At 51.8% G+C, this 15866-nt stretch overlaps 1 protein-coding gene across 1 annotated transcript in view; it reads left to right on the top strand.

Moving 5' to 3' along the window:
* The window catches only part of LOC143942677 (adrenodoxin-like), a 126666-nt gene extending 111005 nt beyond the window's left edge, over positions 1–15661 (top strand). Inside the window, exon 4 of the mRNA XM_077464089.1 lies at positions 13019–15661. Coding sequence (XP_077320215.1) covers positions 13019–13136 — 118 coding nt within the window. The 3' untranslated portion in view covers positions 13137–15661. The remainder of the gene's footprint in view (positions 1–13018) is intronic.
* The last annotated feature ends 205 nt before the right edge of the window (positions 15662–15866 follow it).

The following is a 15866-nucleotide window of genomic DNA, read 5'->3' as shown; positions in this document are numbered from 1 at the left end:
CTGTTAGCACATCTTCAGTAATCAGGCAGAATAACACACTGCAAACTCCCTTCTCAAGTGTCCACCTTCCTTTAGGAGAGTCACAGGCTCTGGAAGTGCTCAAGAGTTAAACACATGGGATACTTTCTTCTGTCTGCCTGCCACCATGCCAGTCTGTCTCTCCTCCTGTGTCCTCCTCTCTCTCCCCCAATCACAGCTCTCCTGGGTAGCTATCCAATCCTGTCTTTCATTGTTTTTGTTGTTAGGGGTGGGCTTCTTTCTTAGCTACAGCAGGACCCAATCTGCCTTCAATCCTGCAGCTATCAGTTTAGCCAGAAAATGCAATGCAATGTTTCAGAGAGCAATATTCTGCATATATCACAGAGGCAATACTAAGCCTGTGCTACATAATTATAGGGGGAGGTTGCACTGCATGTTTTTTTTTTTTTTTTAGATCAAGGTCCCCTATATCAGATTCCCTTTAGAGACCAGTCTCAGAGGAGAGGGGGGTCTGGCAGAGAATAGAGGGGGTCTGGCAGAGAAGAGAGGGGGATCTGGCAGAGAGGAGACCAGTCTCTAAAAAGGGGGTTGATATAAGGACACACTGATCCTTATATCATAATGTGGGTCTCTAAAGGGGTGCTTATATAAAGAGCGTTTCCCTTTATCTAATAGAGGTCTCCAAGTAGGGGGAGGGTGCTGATATAATGGGGGTCTCTAAGTGGTCAACAGCAGTCAGAACCCCCCTCCCACAGACTCCCCCCCCATTAGCTCAGACTCCCCTTCCCTTATATTGGTCCCCCCCCTTGATAAACAACTTAAGATACACTCTCAAAGACCTACCAATTAGTGTATCATCACAGCGCTTTCCCACTCCCTCCCTCCAGCTGCCACTTAAAAAATTAAATATATCTATCAAAAGGTGAAAAGAAAGCAAATCTATCACTTGAAATGCAAACAGAGACACCTAGTGGCGCTAAACAAAATTTACACTGTTGAATAGCAATGTGCTATATTACCCCACGTGAAAAAAATGTGCATAAAATAATGGTCAACAATACAATCAATATTGATGAAATAGCAGTACAAACCAAACAAAAAAAGAAATATGCAATATTATATAAATCAAACAAATATTAATGCTGTGAATAAGTGACAAAGTGAAAGTATAAAAAAATGAACACAAAAACAAATAGTGCTCTAAAAAATGAGTGATTCCAAAGTGAATTCAATAGATCTTCAATCAAGGAAAATGAATGGAAAGCAGTAGTCCTAATGGTGGCAATAGTCCAAAAAAATTGGTAAATAAATAATCTGTAGCCAAGTGTCCATCAAGTGAAAAGCCTCCACCGCACCCTTGGTGCTCGTGTCCCCCTTGTCTAAAAAACTCACCAGAGATATTGCCCAGCACTCTCGTGTCAGGCAAAAGCGCTTAGTGTATATAAATGATGATAAATTTCCTCCACGCCACTTCTTATGAGAACTTCACAGGCAAAGGATAGTCACTTATTATCTCAGAATTACCTCAAGGAGACAAAAGAAACTTCCCATAGTGCAATAATGTAAAGCTAGTTTAATGAACGTAAAAGTTTAAAATCACACTCACATGGGTTCAATTAAAAGCAGGCACTTCAAATAGACAATCCACTGGTCAATTCAAAGGTTCTCCCCTCATAAGCCCCCCCCTTGATAGATCGGGGATCCCCACATCAGTGTCCCCTGCCCTGAAAGACCCCCATTAGACCGCCTTACCGAGAGCTGCTTCGAGCCAGGAAGTGTGGGAGCTGGAGCATTCACTCACAGGCTGCTGTTAGAAATGATTAGGGCCCCCATCACCTGAGGAGGGAAAGAGGTGGGGGGAGGGAGGTAAAAAAGGGGCAGGAGAGAGATAGAGATACAGGAGAGAGGGGGGTCCGGCAGAGAGGAGAGGGGGGTCTGGCAGAGAGGAGAGAGAGACAGGAGAGGGGAAGGGGGTCTGGCAGAGAGGGGAAGGGGGTCTGGCAGAGAGGAGAGGGGGTCTGGCAGAGAGGAGAGGGGGGTCTGGCAGAGGACTGGCAGAGAGGGGAGGGGGGTCTGGCAGAGAGGAGAGGGGGGTCTGGCAGAGAGGAGAGGGGGGGTCTGGCAGAGAGGAGAGGTGGGGTCTGGCAGAGAGGAGAGGTGGGGTCTGGCAGAGAGGGGAGGGGGGGTCTGGCAGAGAGGAGAGGGGGGGTCTGGCAGAGAGGAGAGGGGGGGTCTGGCAGAGAGGAGAGGGGGGGTCTGGCAGAGAGGGAGACAGCAGAGGGGGGTCTGGCAGAGAGGGGATGGGGGTCTGGCAGAGAGGGGATGGGGGTCTGGCAGAGAGGAGAGGGGGGTCTGGCAGAGAGGAGAGAGAGAGACAGGAGAGGGGAAGGGGGGTCTGGCAGAGAGGGGAGGGCGGGTCTGGCAGAGAGAGAGACAGGAGACGGGGGTCTGGCAGAGAGGAGAGGGGGGTCTGGCAGAGAGAGAGACAGGAGAGGGGGGTCTGGCAGAGAGGAGAGGGGGGTCTGGCAGAGAGAGAGAGAGGAGAGGGGGGTCTGGCAGAGAGAGAGAGAGAGGAGAGGGGGGTCTGGCAGAGAGGAGAGAGAGACAGACAGGAGAGGGGGGTCTGGCAGAGAGGAGAGGGGGGTCTGGCAGAGAGAGAGACAGGAGAGGGGGGTCTGGCAGAGAGGAGAGGGGGGTCTGGCAGAGAGGAGAGAGAGACAGACAGACAGGAGAGGGGGGTCTGGCAGAGAGGAGAGGGGGGTCTTGCAGAGAGAGAGACAGGAGAGGGGGGTCTGGCAGAGAGAGACAGGAGAGGGGGTCTGGCAGGGAGGAGAGGGGGGGGGGGGTCTGGCAGAGAGGAGAGGGGGGTCTGGCAGGGAGGAGAGGGGGGGTCTGGCAGAGAGGAGAGGGGGGGTCTGGCAGGGAGGAGGGGGGGTCTGGCAGAGAGGAGAGGGGGGGTCTGGCAGAGAGGAGAGGGGGGGTCTGGCAGAGAGGAGAGGGGGGGTCTGGCACAGAGGAGGAGGGGGTCTGGCGGAGAGGGGGGGGGTCTGGCAGAGAGGAGAGGGGGGGGTCTGGCAGAGAGGAGAGGGGGGGGGGTCTGGCAGAGAGGAGAGCGGGGGGTCTGGCAGGGAGGATGGGGGTCTGGCAGAGAGGGGAGGGGGGTCTGGCAGAGAGGAGAGGGGGGTCTGGCAGAGAGAGAGACAGGAGAGGGGGGGTCTGGCAGAGAGGAGAGAGAGAGAGAGACAGGAGAGAGGAGAGGGGGGTCTGGCAGAGAGGAGAGGGGGGTCTGGCAGAGAGAGAGATACAGGAGAGGGGGGTCTGGCAGAGAGAGAGACAGGACAGGGGGGTCTGGCAGAGAGGACAGGGGGGTTTGGCAGAGAGGAGAGAGAGAGAGAGACAGACAGACAGGAGAGGGCGGTCTGGCAGAGAGAGAGACAGGAGAGGGAGGTCTGGCAGAGAGGAGAGAGAGAGAGACAGACAGACAGGAGAGGGGGTCTGGCAGAGAGGAGAGGGGGGTCTGGCAGAGAGAGAGATGGGAGAGAGGGGTCTGGCAGAGAGGAGAAGAGGAGAGGGGGGTCTGGCAGAGAGAGAGAGAGACAGGCAGGAGAGGGGGGTCTGGCAGAGAGGAGAGGGGGTCTGGCAGAGAGGAGAGGGGGGTCTGGCAGAGAGACAGGAGAGGGGGGTCTGGCAGAGAGGAGAGGGGGGTCTGGCAGAGAGAGAGACGGGAGAGGGGGGTCTGGCAGAGAGGAGAGGGGGGTCTGGCAGAGAGGAGAGGGGGGTCTGGCAGAGAGGAGAGGGGGGTCTGGCAGGGAGGAGGGGGGTCTGGCAGAGAGGGGAGGGGGGTCTGGCAGAGAGGAGAGGGGGGTCTGGCAGAGAGGAGAGGGGGGTCTGGCAGAGAGAGAGACAGGAGAGGGGGGGTCTGGCAGAGAGGAGAGAGAGAGACAGGAGAGAGGAGAGGGGGGTCTGGCAGAGAGGAGAGGGGGGTCTGGCAGAGAGAGAGATACAGGAGAGGGGGGTCTGGCAGAGAGAGAGACAGGACAGGGGGCTCTGGCAGAGAGGACAGGGGGGTTTGGCAGAGAGGAGAGAGAGAGAGAGAGACAGACAGACAGGAGAGGGCGGTCTGGCAGAAAGAGAGACAGGAGAGGGGGTCTGGCAGAGGAGAGGGAGGTCTGGCAGAGAGGAGAGAGAGAGAGAGAGAGAGACAGACAGGAGAGGGGGTCTGGCAGAGAGGAGAGGGGGGTCTGGCAGAGAGAGAGATGGGAGAGAGGGGTCTGGCAGAGAGGAGAAGAGGAGAGGGGGGTCTGGCAGAGAGAGAGAGACAGGCAGGAGAGGGGGGTCTGGCAGAGAGACAGGAGAGGGGGTCTGGCAGAGAGACAGGAGAGGGGGGTCTGGCAGAGAGACAGGAGAGGGGGGTCTGGCAGAGAGGAGAGGGGGGTCTGGCAGAGAGAGAGACGGGAGAGGGGGGTCTGGCAGAGAGGAGAGGGGGGTCTGGCAGAGAGGAGAGGGGGGTCTGGCAGAGAGAGAGATGGGAGAGAGGGGTCTGGCAGAGAGGAGAAGAGGAGAGGGGGGTCTGGCAGAGAGAGAGAGACAGGCAGGAGAGGGGGGTCTGGCAGAGAGACAGGAGAGGGGGTCTGGCAGAGAGACAGGAGAGGGGGGTCTGGCAGAGAGACAGGAGAGGGGGGTCTGGCAGAGAGGAGAGGGGGGTCTGGCAGAGAGAGAGACGGGAGAGGGGGGTCTGGCAGAGAGGAGAGGGGGGTCTGGCAGAGAGAGAGAGACAGGCAGGAGAGGGGGGTCTGGCAGAGAGAGAGAGACACACACAGACAGGAGAGGGGGGTCTGGCAGAGAGGAGAGGGGGGTCTGGCAGAGAGAGACAGGAGAGGGGGGTCTGGCAGAAAGGACAGGGGGGTCCAGCAGAGAGGAGAGGGGGGTCTGGCAGAGAGGAGAGGGGCGACTGGCAGCGAGGGGAGGGGGGTCTAGCAGAGAGGAGAGAGAGATAAGAGAGGAGAAGGGGATCTGGCAGAGAGACAGACAGGAGAGGGGGGGGTCTGGCAGAGAGGAGAGGGGGGGTCTGGCAGAGAGGAGAGGGGGGGTCTGGCAGAGAGGAGAGGGGAGGGAGTCTGGCAGATAGAGAGACAGGAGGGGGGGGGGGGGCTGACAGAGCGGATGAGAGAGACGGACAGGAGACAGACACACAGGGTGGGTTAGGACTCCGGAGCATGCAGGGCTGTCGCGATGATCCAGACACAGTGCAGCCCTGCATCCACATGTGACCAGCAGCTACGGCTTGAGACTAATTATTCAGGGACCTTCATGTTCCCCATCCGGTCCATCCCACACATGACCTGCAGCCTACTCGGCCAATCACAGAACACCCGCTGCTGCCCTTTGCTGAGCTGGGCTCAGACTCGGAGCGCACCGATGTTTAGGCAGTGTGAACTGAACATTGATAGCAGGCCTGGGATGATCATGGATGTTTGTTGCGGTCGGAGCCAGAGATCTGGCTGCCATAGGACGGTTGATGTGTGCCCGGGTTTCCGACGGGTGGAAACCCGGGCACATGTGTTCAAACCCGGACTGTCCGGGTCAAAACCGGACAGGTGGCAACCCTAAGCAGGGATGTTACTAAGCCTGCATTTGCTGAGACCTGTAGTCCCACTACCAAGTTTGCTGCAGTTTTACACAGTATGACTGACACCTGCAATGAGATTGCCTCACCTGAGCTTCCCTGTGTTCCAGCAGAGCTGATTGATGTTGGTGGGGGACGGGGTCAGCATACTGCACCATGTGCAATGGAAGCCATGGATGTGTCAGTCCAGCCTGCACTGTCCTCTGGAGAAAGTTCTGTCCTGATGGAAGAGAACAGGCCAGCTGAAGATTCCACCAGCACAGCAGTGGGAACTGACACTGTTGGGAAGACTGCAGGACGTGTGAATATACCAGCAAGTATTAAGAATGACTGTAATGATAAAACAATGAATGTTGTGGGTGGTGGTGAAGGGGTTGATACTGCTGGGAAAAATAAAAATGACATTTCTCTCTCTCTGCTCAGAGGCAAGACTTGATTGTGCAGACCAAATCTGTACAATCGATATCTGCTAGAAATGCGTCAGTTGGTTCAAAACACACAAATGTCTCTTCTGCTGGGAGGAATATGGGGAGTTATGCATCAGTTTTGGGGGGTCGCACCAAGGAGGGTGGAGGGAATTTCGTAAATATTAGTGGCCACAATTTGGGGAGGTTTGGTGGTGGAATGGGTAGTGGGTACAGGAGGAGGAATGTGGTTCAGTTGAAGTGGGAGGGGGAGGGGACCCCACCAGTAAGGGAGAGGGTGGCTGAGCTGGTTTGGGAAATGGGGTTTAACCACTTGAGACCCGCGCTATAGCCGAATGACGGCTACAGCGCGGATCTCCTTTTCCGGGACTACGTCTATTGACATAGTCCCGTGCACGAGCGGCCTGCGCGCCCCCTGAGGGGCACGCGCGGCGCGCTCTGTGATCGGCGAGTCTATGAGACTCGCCTGATCACCGATCCGTGCAAGGGGTCGATCCCGACCCCTTATCACGTGATCAGCTGTCAGACAATGACAGCTGATCATGTGATATAACGGAGCCGGTAATCGGCTATTATTCCTCCTCGCGCTGACAGCGCGAGGAGAAAAAAAAAGCTGATCACCGGCGGCCATGATCGGGACATCAGTCCCGATCACGGCCAGCCCTGCTAGTGCCCACCTGCCCCCTGCCAGTGCCCACCTGCCCCCTGTCAGTGCCACATTAATAAAAAGTAAGTGCCCCCCGTCAGTGCCACCCAGCAGTGCCCACAGTGCCACCCAGCAGTGCCCACAATCTGCCTCAACAAAGGTGCTGCACCCCAGTGCCACATATCCGTGCCCATCAGTGTCATCTATCAGTGCCCAGCAGTGCCACCTATCAGAGCCACCTATCAGTGCCACCTATCTGTGCCCATCAGTCCCATCTATCAGTGGTACCTATCAGTGCCCATCCGTGCCCCCCATCCGTGCCACCCATCTGTGCCCCCCATCCGTGCCATCTTATCTGTGCCCATCTTTGCCCATCAGTGCCGCCTTATCTGTGCCCATCGGTGCCGCCTTATCTGTGCCTATTAGTGCCGCCTTAACTATGCCTATCAGTGCCTACCAGTGCAGCCTATCAGTGCCCACCAATGCAGCCTATCAGTGCCCACCAATGCAGCCCATCAGTGCCCACCAGTGCAGCCTATCAGTGCCGCCTCATCAGCGCACTTCAATGAAGGAGAAAAATGACCCGTTTGCAAAATTTTATAACAAACTATTAAACATGATTTTTTTTTTTTGCATCTTTTTTTGTTTGTTTAGCAAAAAATAAAACTCCGAGCTGTAATTAAATACCACCAAAAGAAAGCTCTATTTGTGGGAAAAAAATGATAAAAATTTCATTTGGGTACAGTGTTGTATGCCCGCGCAATTGTCATTCAAAGTGCATCAGCGCTGAAAGCTGAAAATTGGTCTGGGACTGAGGGTGGTTTAAGTGCCCAGTAAGCAAGTGGTTAAAGCCTTGGATATATTTGCTTTGATTTGCCCAGTGGGGAGTTATGAGTTTGATTTATCCTTTGTAAAGCCTGAGGGTCTGGATTTATTCTGGGAGCAATATAGGGCCTTCCGCAGTGGAGTGGTTTGGTGCCAAAGGTGATTTCTGATAAAATCAGTGACGATCCTGTTGCGTAACGAATCCATACTAGAGGCTGATTTGATGGTATAAAAACCTAAAAAATACAGCGCTGTTCCTATGTAAACTTAATGTGAAGTAATGAAACAAAAAAAATAAAATAAAATTGTGAATTATAAACGCAGCAGCAGCTTTAACCGTGAGATACCCACAATTCAAATAATTATTCCCAAATAAGCTGCGCTATACTGATCCGATAAATGCTATGTGAAGCAAATGAGTGAATAAATAAAGCATGAAATCAAAAAATATTAACAAAGTGCAGACAGGGAAATGCATATACTAATGTTCAAATATTAGTCCATCATCCCATCAACAAAAAATGTTTTGCTTGTAATCTCCAACGTGTTTTAAACACACCACACCGATATAGGAAAAGTGTCATCAGAGTTTGCAGGAAAAAAGAGGACTTCCACCACCAACACTACTGCCGCTTACCAGCTACACTGATCCCATCTCAGAGACCAGATATCGCCAAATCAAAAACGCTTCCTCTGAGTCAGGACTGCATGGAGGGTGTATCCTCTTTAAGCGCTTGGTTCAAATGGTTAGAAGAATCCTACGGCCACACCGCTTATTCCAATGGTTAGAAAAATCCTACGGCCACACCGCTCATTGCCCAGCACATATAATAACGAAAGGAATCGCCATAGTGTGATATAGTCACGAAATTTAATATAATAAAAAAGATTGCACTTACCGTATATACTCGAGTATAGGCCGACCCGAGTATAAGCCGAGGCCCCCAATTTACCCCCAAAAAACTGGGAAACCTATTGACTCGTGTATAAGCCGAGGGTGAGATATGCCTGTCCATCCCTGTGTGTGTCCGTCCATCCCTCTGTGTCCGTCCATCCCTGTGTGTCCATCCATCCATCCCTGTGTGTGTGTCCATCCATCCATCCCTGTGTGTGTGTCCATCCATCCATCCCTGTGTGTGTGTGCGTCCATCCATCCATCCATCCCTGTGTGTGTGTGTGTGTGTGTGTGTCCATCCATCCATCCATCCCTGTGTGTGTGTGTGTGTGTCCATCCATCCATCCATCCCTGTGTGTGTGTGTGTGTGTGTGTCCGTGCAGCCTTGTGTGTCCAGCCTACCTGTGTCCCGAGCCTCCGTCCGGTCCCGTCCCGAGCCTCCGTGTCGTCCCGTCCCGAGCCTCCGTGTCGTCCCGTCCCGAGCCTCCGTGTCGTCCCGTCCCGAGCCTCCGTGTCGTCCCATGCCAGGATCGCCGCTCTTCGTCGGCGCCCTGGCGGCCATTCCCCTGTTCAAAAGCCGCGCCTCCGCCTCCGCCTGTGATAGGCGGAACACTCAATTTCCCAGCAGTCAGTGTTCCGCCTATCACGGACATCGGCTCATCCGAGGATGAGCCGATGTCCGTGATAGGCGGAACACTGACTGCTGGGAAATTGAGTGTTCCGCCTATCACAGGCGGAGGCGGAGGTGCGGCTTTTGAAAGGTAGAATGGCCGCTGTCTGTCTGCTCGACACGCTGTTCGGGCAGTCAGACAGCGGTGACTCGAGTATAAGCCGAGGGGGGCACTTTCAGCCTCAAAAAAGAGGCTGAAAATCTCGGCTTATACTCGAGTATATACGGTACATCAAGTAGAAAAAACTTTGCTTTGTAAAACAAACAAATTCGCCGGCCGGCTTAGTAACGCTGCCCGTCGCTTCCGGGTCCAGCGTAGATCGCGGTGACGTCAGTACGTCGCTCCTCCCTACGCCGTTTCGTTATAGGTAACGTCTTCCAGGGGCTCCAGAGTGGTGGGAACTTGTGAAACAATGGGAGTTTGGACTTTTCAAGGCCATAAGTAAGAAGAAGAAGCTTGATATGTACATTGCCTACCAGCATTTGCAGAGGAAGCTTGATCGTCTTGTCTCGTATAGAGGAGATCCAGGGGAGATCTCTGAGGTGAAGTTTCTTCTAAGGCCGCGTACACACGGGCGGACTGTCTGTCCAACTTAGTCCGCTGAAACGTGTTTCAGCAGACAATCCGCTCGTGTGTGGGCTTCAGCTGACTTTTTCAGCGGACAGTCTGGCGGACTAAGTCTTTCGGAATGTCCGTAATTTTGTCTGTCCAAACTTGGTTTCAGCGGACAGTCCGCTCGTGTGTAGGCAAGTTGGACGGACTAAGTATGGCGCATGCTCCGAAAGGATTTACACGCCGAAGGTTGCATTGCAGTGTATTGGACGTCGTATTTCTAGTCCCGTCGTACGTGCTGTACACGTCATCGCGCAAGCTTTCAGCGGACTGTCTGTTCATCGTGTGTGGTCAAGTCCGTTCATTCAAAAGTTGGACGGACTGTCTGTCGGATTGTCTGACGAACTTAGTTGGGCAGACAATCCGCCCGTGTGTACGCGGCCTTAGAAAGTGTCAATACGGCCACGATGCCTCCTTGGTTCTTGAGAGGGATTATGGAAAATATCACTCGCCTGATCCTTACCAGAACTGTAAGCAAGACATAGCAGTTAAGACAGTCATATTCCTGAGGGATAGTACGGGTTCCCTTGTGAAGTCCAGATCAGGGATCCTGGAGATCTTCAGATCATATTACGCAGACCTTCTGGGAAGAAAGGACCTTTGTCGGGACAAGATGAAAAGCTTTCTGGATTCTACTCCAGGATTGGGAAGTGGTACATTGTCTTTGATGGATTTGACAGAACCAATCTCAGTGGATGAGGTAGTTCATGCTATAGAGAAGCTGACTACCAAAAAATCGCCTGGGCCAGATGGGTTGACAACTGAATTCTACAAGTGTTTTAAGTCCATTCTGGCTCCCTTTTTAGCAGAGGTTTATAATAGCTGTCTAGAAGAGGGTTCACTCCCTCCCCCAATGAGGCAATCCGCTGTGATTCTTCTGTCAAAAGGTAAACACCCCTCAATGATTGAGAACTGGCGCCCCATCAGTCTTCTCAATGTTGATAGAAAGATCTTGGCGAAGATTCTTTTTTGGCGCTTGTCGTCAGTGGCAGGCGATTTGTTGTCCAGTCCTCAGCACTGCTCGGTCCAAGGTAGAAGTACCTTTTCAGCGGTTTTAGCTGTCTGGGAGGCTTTGGAACGATGCAGGGCTGCTGGATGGAGAAAGTACTTGCTGGCATTGGATCAGGCGAAGGCTTTTGATAGAGTCAATCATGAGTACCTGTATTTGCTACTTGGTAGATACGGCCTGCAGGGTAGGTTTATAGATTGGCTGAAGACATTATATAGAGGGGCTGAGAGCTTTCCACTGGTTAATGGTTGGGTTGGACGGCCTTTTGAGGTTGGCTCTGGTGTGCGCCAGGGATGTCCTCTGAGCCCCCTGTTTATATGTATTTGCAATTGACCCCTTCATAAGAAGGCTAGAGAGTGGATCTTTGTGTGGAGTGCCTTTGGGCATTGCTGGTGTGCCGCCTTTGAAGGTTGTGGCCTATGCCGATGATGTGTCTGTTATTGTCTCTGGGACGGAGGAGGCGCAGGAGGTGGTCTCTATGATAGAGCAGTACATGGAGGCTTCTGGTTCTAAAGTCAACCATGAAAAGAGTGACATTTTCTGGATGGGTGAGGAGGATGAAAACCTTCGAACTTCCAGATGCCTTCCCAGAGTCCCAACAGGAAATGAAAGTGTTGGGCCTCAAATTTGGTCCTGGTGACTATGGTCATCGAAATTGGGAATGCAGGTTGGTGTGTGCCAATGCCAAAGTAGCAAGCTGGAAGAAATGGAAGCTTTCCTTGAGGGAGAGGGTTGACTTGATCAAAACGTACCTGGTCCCAATGTTTTTTTTATGTGTCAGCTTCGTCTGTATCTTGCCAGTATCTCTCTATGCAAGGGTGTACAGCTGTTTTTTCCAACTGTTATGGGGAAGTAGGCTGAACCTGATCAAATGCAATGTAACTTACCTGTGTAGGCAGGAGGGTGGTCTAGGAATGGTCAACCCAATAGTTTTCTTTTCTCTGCTGTTTTTAAAGTACAATCTTGGTAACATGCTAGCAGAGAACCCGCCGGGATGGGTGGGTATTTTTCAATCTTGTTTTAGGCCTTTTATGCGATGCTGGGAAGATGGCGGGCCAGTGAAAAGTCTGACAGTCCGACATGGCAAGCTCCCGCCTTATGTTGCCCTGTGTCTGAAAATACTTTGGCAGTGGCAGGTGACAGTGGAGGATATCAAGTCCCTCCCCAGGAGGATTTTGTGCTCTGCTTTCAGTGTGTCACTGGCCTTAAGGGATTGCCCAGGCTCTGTAATGAGGGAGGGGTTGCGTTTAATCAATTTAGAAAGAATCCCCTTGAAGTTTAGGGATCAAGCCTGGCTCGCTTTTCATAGAAGACTCTATGTGAGAGGGAACTTGCAGCATCACCCTGTGGATGATCGGGATTGTCCTAGAGCGGAGTGTGTTGGTAATGTGGAGTCTATGGACCACTTTTTGCTGCAGTGTCACTTTAACATAGAGGTGTATAAAAGGGTGGGAAGGGCTCTAGGCATCCCCTTTTTCTATTGCATGAGTTATGAGGAGTGGGTGTATGGGGCAGTGCCGACTCGCTGGGATTTTGATACACTGTTTTTAGTTAGTATAGTTGTACGTTACTTCACATGGAATGCACGGTGCCAGATTACCCTGCGGAAGAAAGTCCTTTCTGTTGAGGTGGTGGTGCATGATATTCTGGGTGAGGTTGGGAAAATTCGGGGTCTTGAGAAGGGCAGGGAGCCTCGGGCAGTCTGGATAAGGGCGTGGAGGAATATCGGACCTGCCTTTGGTGAACTGCCCATCTGTGGGCGAGGAGCTTTTTTCTTTTTCTGTTTCTTTCACTCCCTTAGCTTTTGTTGGTTAGCATCTTCTTTTTGAAGAAGGGCTGCATGCATAATGGGTGCGGGTTTGTTTCTTGACCTCACAAGTTTGATGTCTGGTGTAATGGTGCGAGTCGTAATAGGATTTGTTTTTGCTGTAAAGCCTTTTTTTTTTTTTGAGAGCAGATTTGCTATATTTATTTTCATATATGTGTATGTGTATATGTGTGTATGTATATGTGTGTGTGTGTGTGTGTGTGTATATATATATATATATATATATATATATATATATATATATATATAGTGATTTTATGCTTATTGATTGCAAGACTTCTAATAAAAAAAGATTGGGAAGAATGTTCCTTACATTGGTGATCAGTGGGAAGAATGCTCCTTGGTGATCAGTGGGAAGAATACTCCTTACATTGGTGGTCAGTGGGAAGAATGCTCCTTACATTGGTGGGAAGAATGGTCCTTACATTGTTGGTCAAATGTATAAGAAAAAAATATTTTTTTCCCCCAAATTTATTCTGTGGTGTGTGTTATAACTTTACAGGTCTCGTCTTGGCTGCCAGGTCTGTATGACAAAAGCTATTGATGGGCTGACGGTTCGTGTGCCTAGAGACGTGGCTGATGCAAGAGGAGAGGCGGTGGGGCAACAGAGCAAACAATGATATGATTCATCACCTGTTATATTATAGTGAATGTAGCAATGTTTTATAATATAAACCACTAATGTGGCTGTATTTTAAATACAGAAGACAAGCTAAAAATCTCACATGATACATGGAGACACTTCACCCGGTCAGAACAAATACTTTGATGGGATGAGACCAGGGCTCATGAATATCCTCAGTGATCTGTAATGGGGATAAACTTTATTATATAATTTTTTTTTTTTTATAACTGATTTATGATTTATTATAACATGTTAAATATAAAGCATGGCACCTGTAAATGTATTGCTGCTGTTATATTTTGTTCTTAACCACTTCAATACCGGGCCATAGTCAAATTCCGGCCACAGATGGGGATCTCCCATCCTGGGTGGACGTCATATGACGGCCTTGGTATTTCGCCGCTCCTGGGGGCCCGCAGCGCGGCGATCGTGGATGAGATGTGTCCCTCGGACTGTGTGTCCCCCGATCTGTGGGATTTTCTTCTCCATCCACCCCCCCATACATGTGACCGGCCGTGTCCAATCACAGCCGGTCACATGTACTGTGCCATTAGAGGGCTCGTGCATGCGCCTAGGGCACGTGCAGAGCGCCGATCGGGGATGCGGCTTGTCACCCTGACACAGCCCAACCCCGATCACAGTAAAGAACCATTGAAATTGGCTCTTTACCACGTGACCGGCTGTGTCCAATCACAGCTGGTCACAGAATGTAAACAAACCGCGGTAACGAGATGTTACCGGGGTTCTCCTCCTCACACACCAATCGTGTGTGAGGAGGAGATTGCGGTAACATCTCGTTACCGCCCAGTGTACACACCAATTACACTGATTACCCCCCCCCCCCCCAATAAAGAGGCCCTGTCACCACCCATCAAAGTACCTGTCATCACCCATCACAGCCTATCTGAGTACCTGTCCCAGCCCATCCGAGTACCCGAGTACCTGTCCCAGCCCATCCGAGTACCCGAGTGCCTGTCCCAGCCCATCCGAGTACCTGAGTGCCTGTCCCAGCCCATCCGAGTACCTGAGTGCCTGTCCCAGCCCATCCGAGTACCCGAGTGCCTGTCCCAGCCCATCCGAGTACCCGAGTGCCTGTCCCAGCCCATCCGAGTACCCGAGTGCCTATCCCAGCCCATCCGAGTACCCGAGTGCCTATCCCAGCCCATCCGAGTACCCGAGTGCCTGTCCCAGCCCATCCGAGTACCCGAGTGCCTGTCCCAGCCCATCAGAGTACCCGAGTGCCTGTCCCAGCCCATCCGAGTACCTGTCGCAGCCCATCCGAGTACCCAAGTACCTGTCACAGCCCATCCGAGTACCTGTCAGCCCATCTGAGTACCCGAGTACCTTTTCACAGTCCATCTGAGTATCCGAGTACCTGAGCACCTGTCAGCCCACCTGAGTACCTGTCACAGTCCATCTGAGTATCCGAGTACCTGAGCACCTGTCAGCCCATCTGAGTACCTGTCCCAGTCCATCTGAGTACCTGTCCCAGTCCATCTGAGTACCCGAGTACCTGTCCCAGTCCATCTGAGTACCCGAGTACCTGTCCCAGTCCATCTGAGTATCCGAGTACCCGAGTACCTGTCCCAGTCCATCTGAGTACCTGTCCCAGTCCATCTGAGTACCCGAGTACCTGTCACAGCCCATCTGAGTACCTGTCACAGCCCATCTGAGTACCTGTCACAGCCCATCTGAGTACCTGTCACAGCCCATCTGAGTACCTGTCACAGCCCATCTGAGTACCTGTCACAGCCCATCTGAGTACCTGTCACAGCCCATCTGAGTACCTGTCACAGCCCATCTGAGTACCCGTCACAGCCCATCTGAGTACCCGAGTACCCGTCACAGCCCATCTGAGTACCCGAGTACCCGTCACAGCCCATCTGAGTACCCGAGTACCCGTCACAGCCCATCTGAGTACCCGAGTACCCGTCACAGCCCATCTGAGTACCTGTCACAGTTCATCTGAGTACCTGTCACAGTTCATCTGAGTACCCAAGTATATGTCACCAGCCCGTCAGAGTAACATAGTACCTATCACCAGCCCGTCAGAGTAACAAAGTACCTGACATCAGCCCATCGGAGTAACAGAGTACCTGTCACCAGCCTGTCGGAGTAACGGAGTACCTGTCACCAGCCCGTCGGAGTACCCGAGTACCTATTTGCAGCCCATGCCTCATAGAATACACGTTGAGGTGTTTGCTTTCCAAAATGGGGTCATTTTGTGGGTAATTGCATTGTCCTGGTGCTCCAGGGCCTTCAAAAGTGTGATAGGTAGGAACGAAATGAGATGTGTCATTTATGCTCCTAGAACGCCTGAAGGTACCACTTCCATGTTGGACCTCTGTATATGGCCAGGCTGTGTAAAAGTCTCACACATGTAGTATCGCAATACTCAGGAGGAGTAGCAGAATGTGTTTTGGGGTGTCATTTTTGCTATATACATGCTATGCGTTAGAAATATCTTATCAATGGACAACTTTGTGTAAAAAAAAAATAAAAAATTGTATTTTCTTTCCACGTTTTCTGAAGACTTGTGTAAAAAAATTAACTGTTCAAAAGACTCATAATGCTTCATAGAATATACTTTGGGGTGTTTGTTTTCCAAAATGGGGTCATTTCATGGGTAATTCCATTTGTCCTGGTGCTCCAGGGCCTTCACAAATGTAATAGGTCGTTAGGAAATTAGAGGTGTCATTTATGCTCCTAGAACACCTGATGGCGC

This window comes from Lithobates pipiens, unplaced genomic scaffold (assembly GCF_037356315.1).
Source record: "Lithobates pipiens isolate NorthernLeopardFrog02 unplaced genomic scaffold, aLitPip1_a1.2 Scaffold_1, whole genome shotgun sequence".
NCBI lineage: Eukaryota > Metazoa > Chordata > Amphibia > Anura > Ranidae > Lithobates > Lithobates pipiens.
The sequence above is the reverse complement of the archived record's forward strand: the minus strand, read 5'-3'. Positions and strand labels throughout refer to the sequence as shown.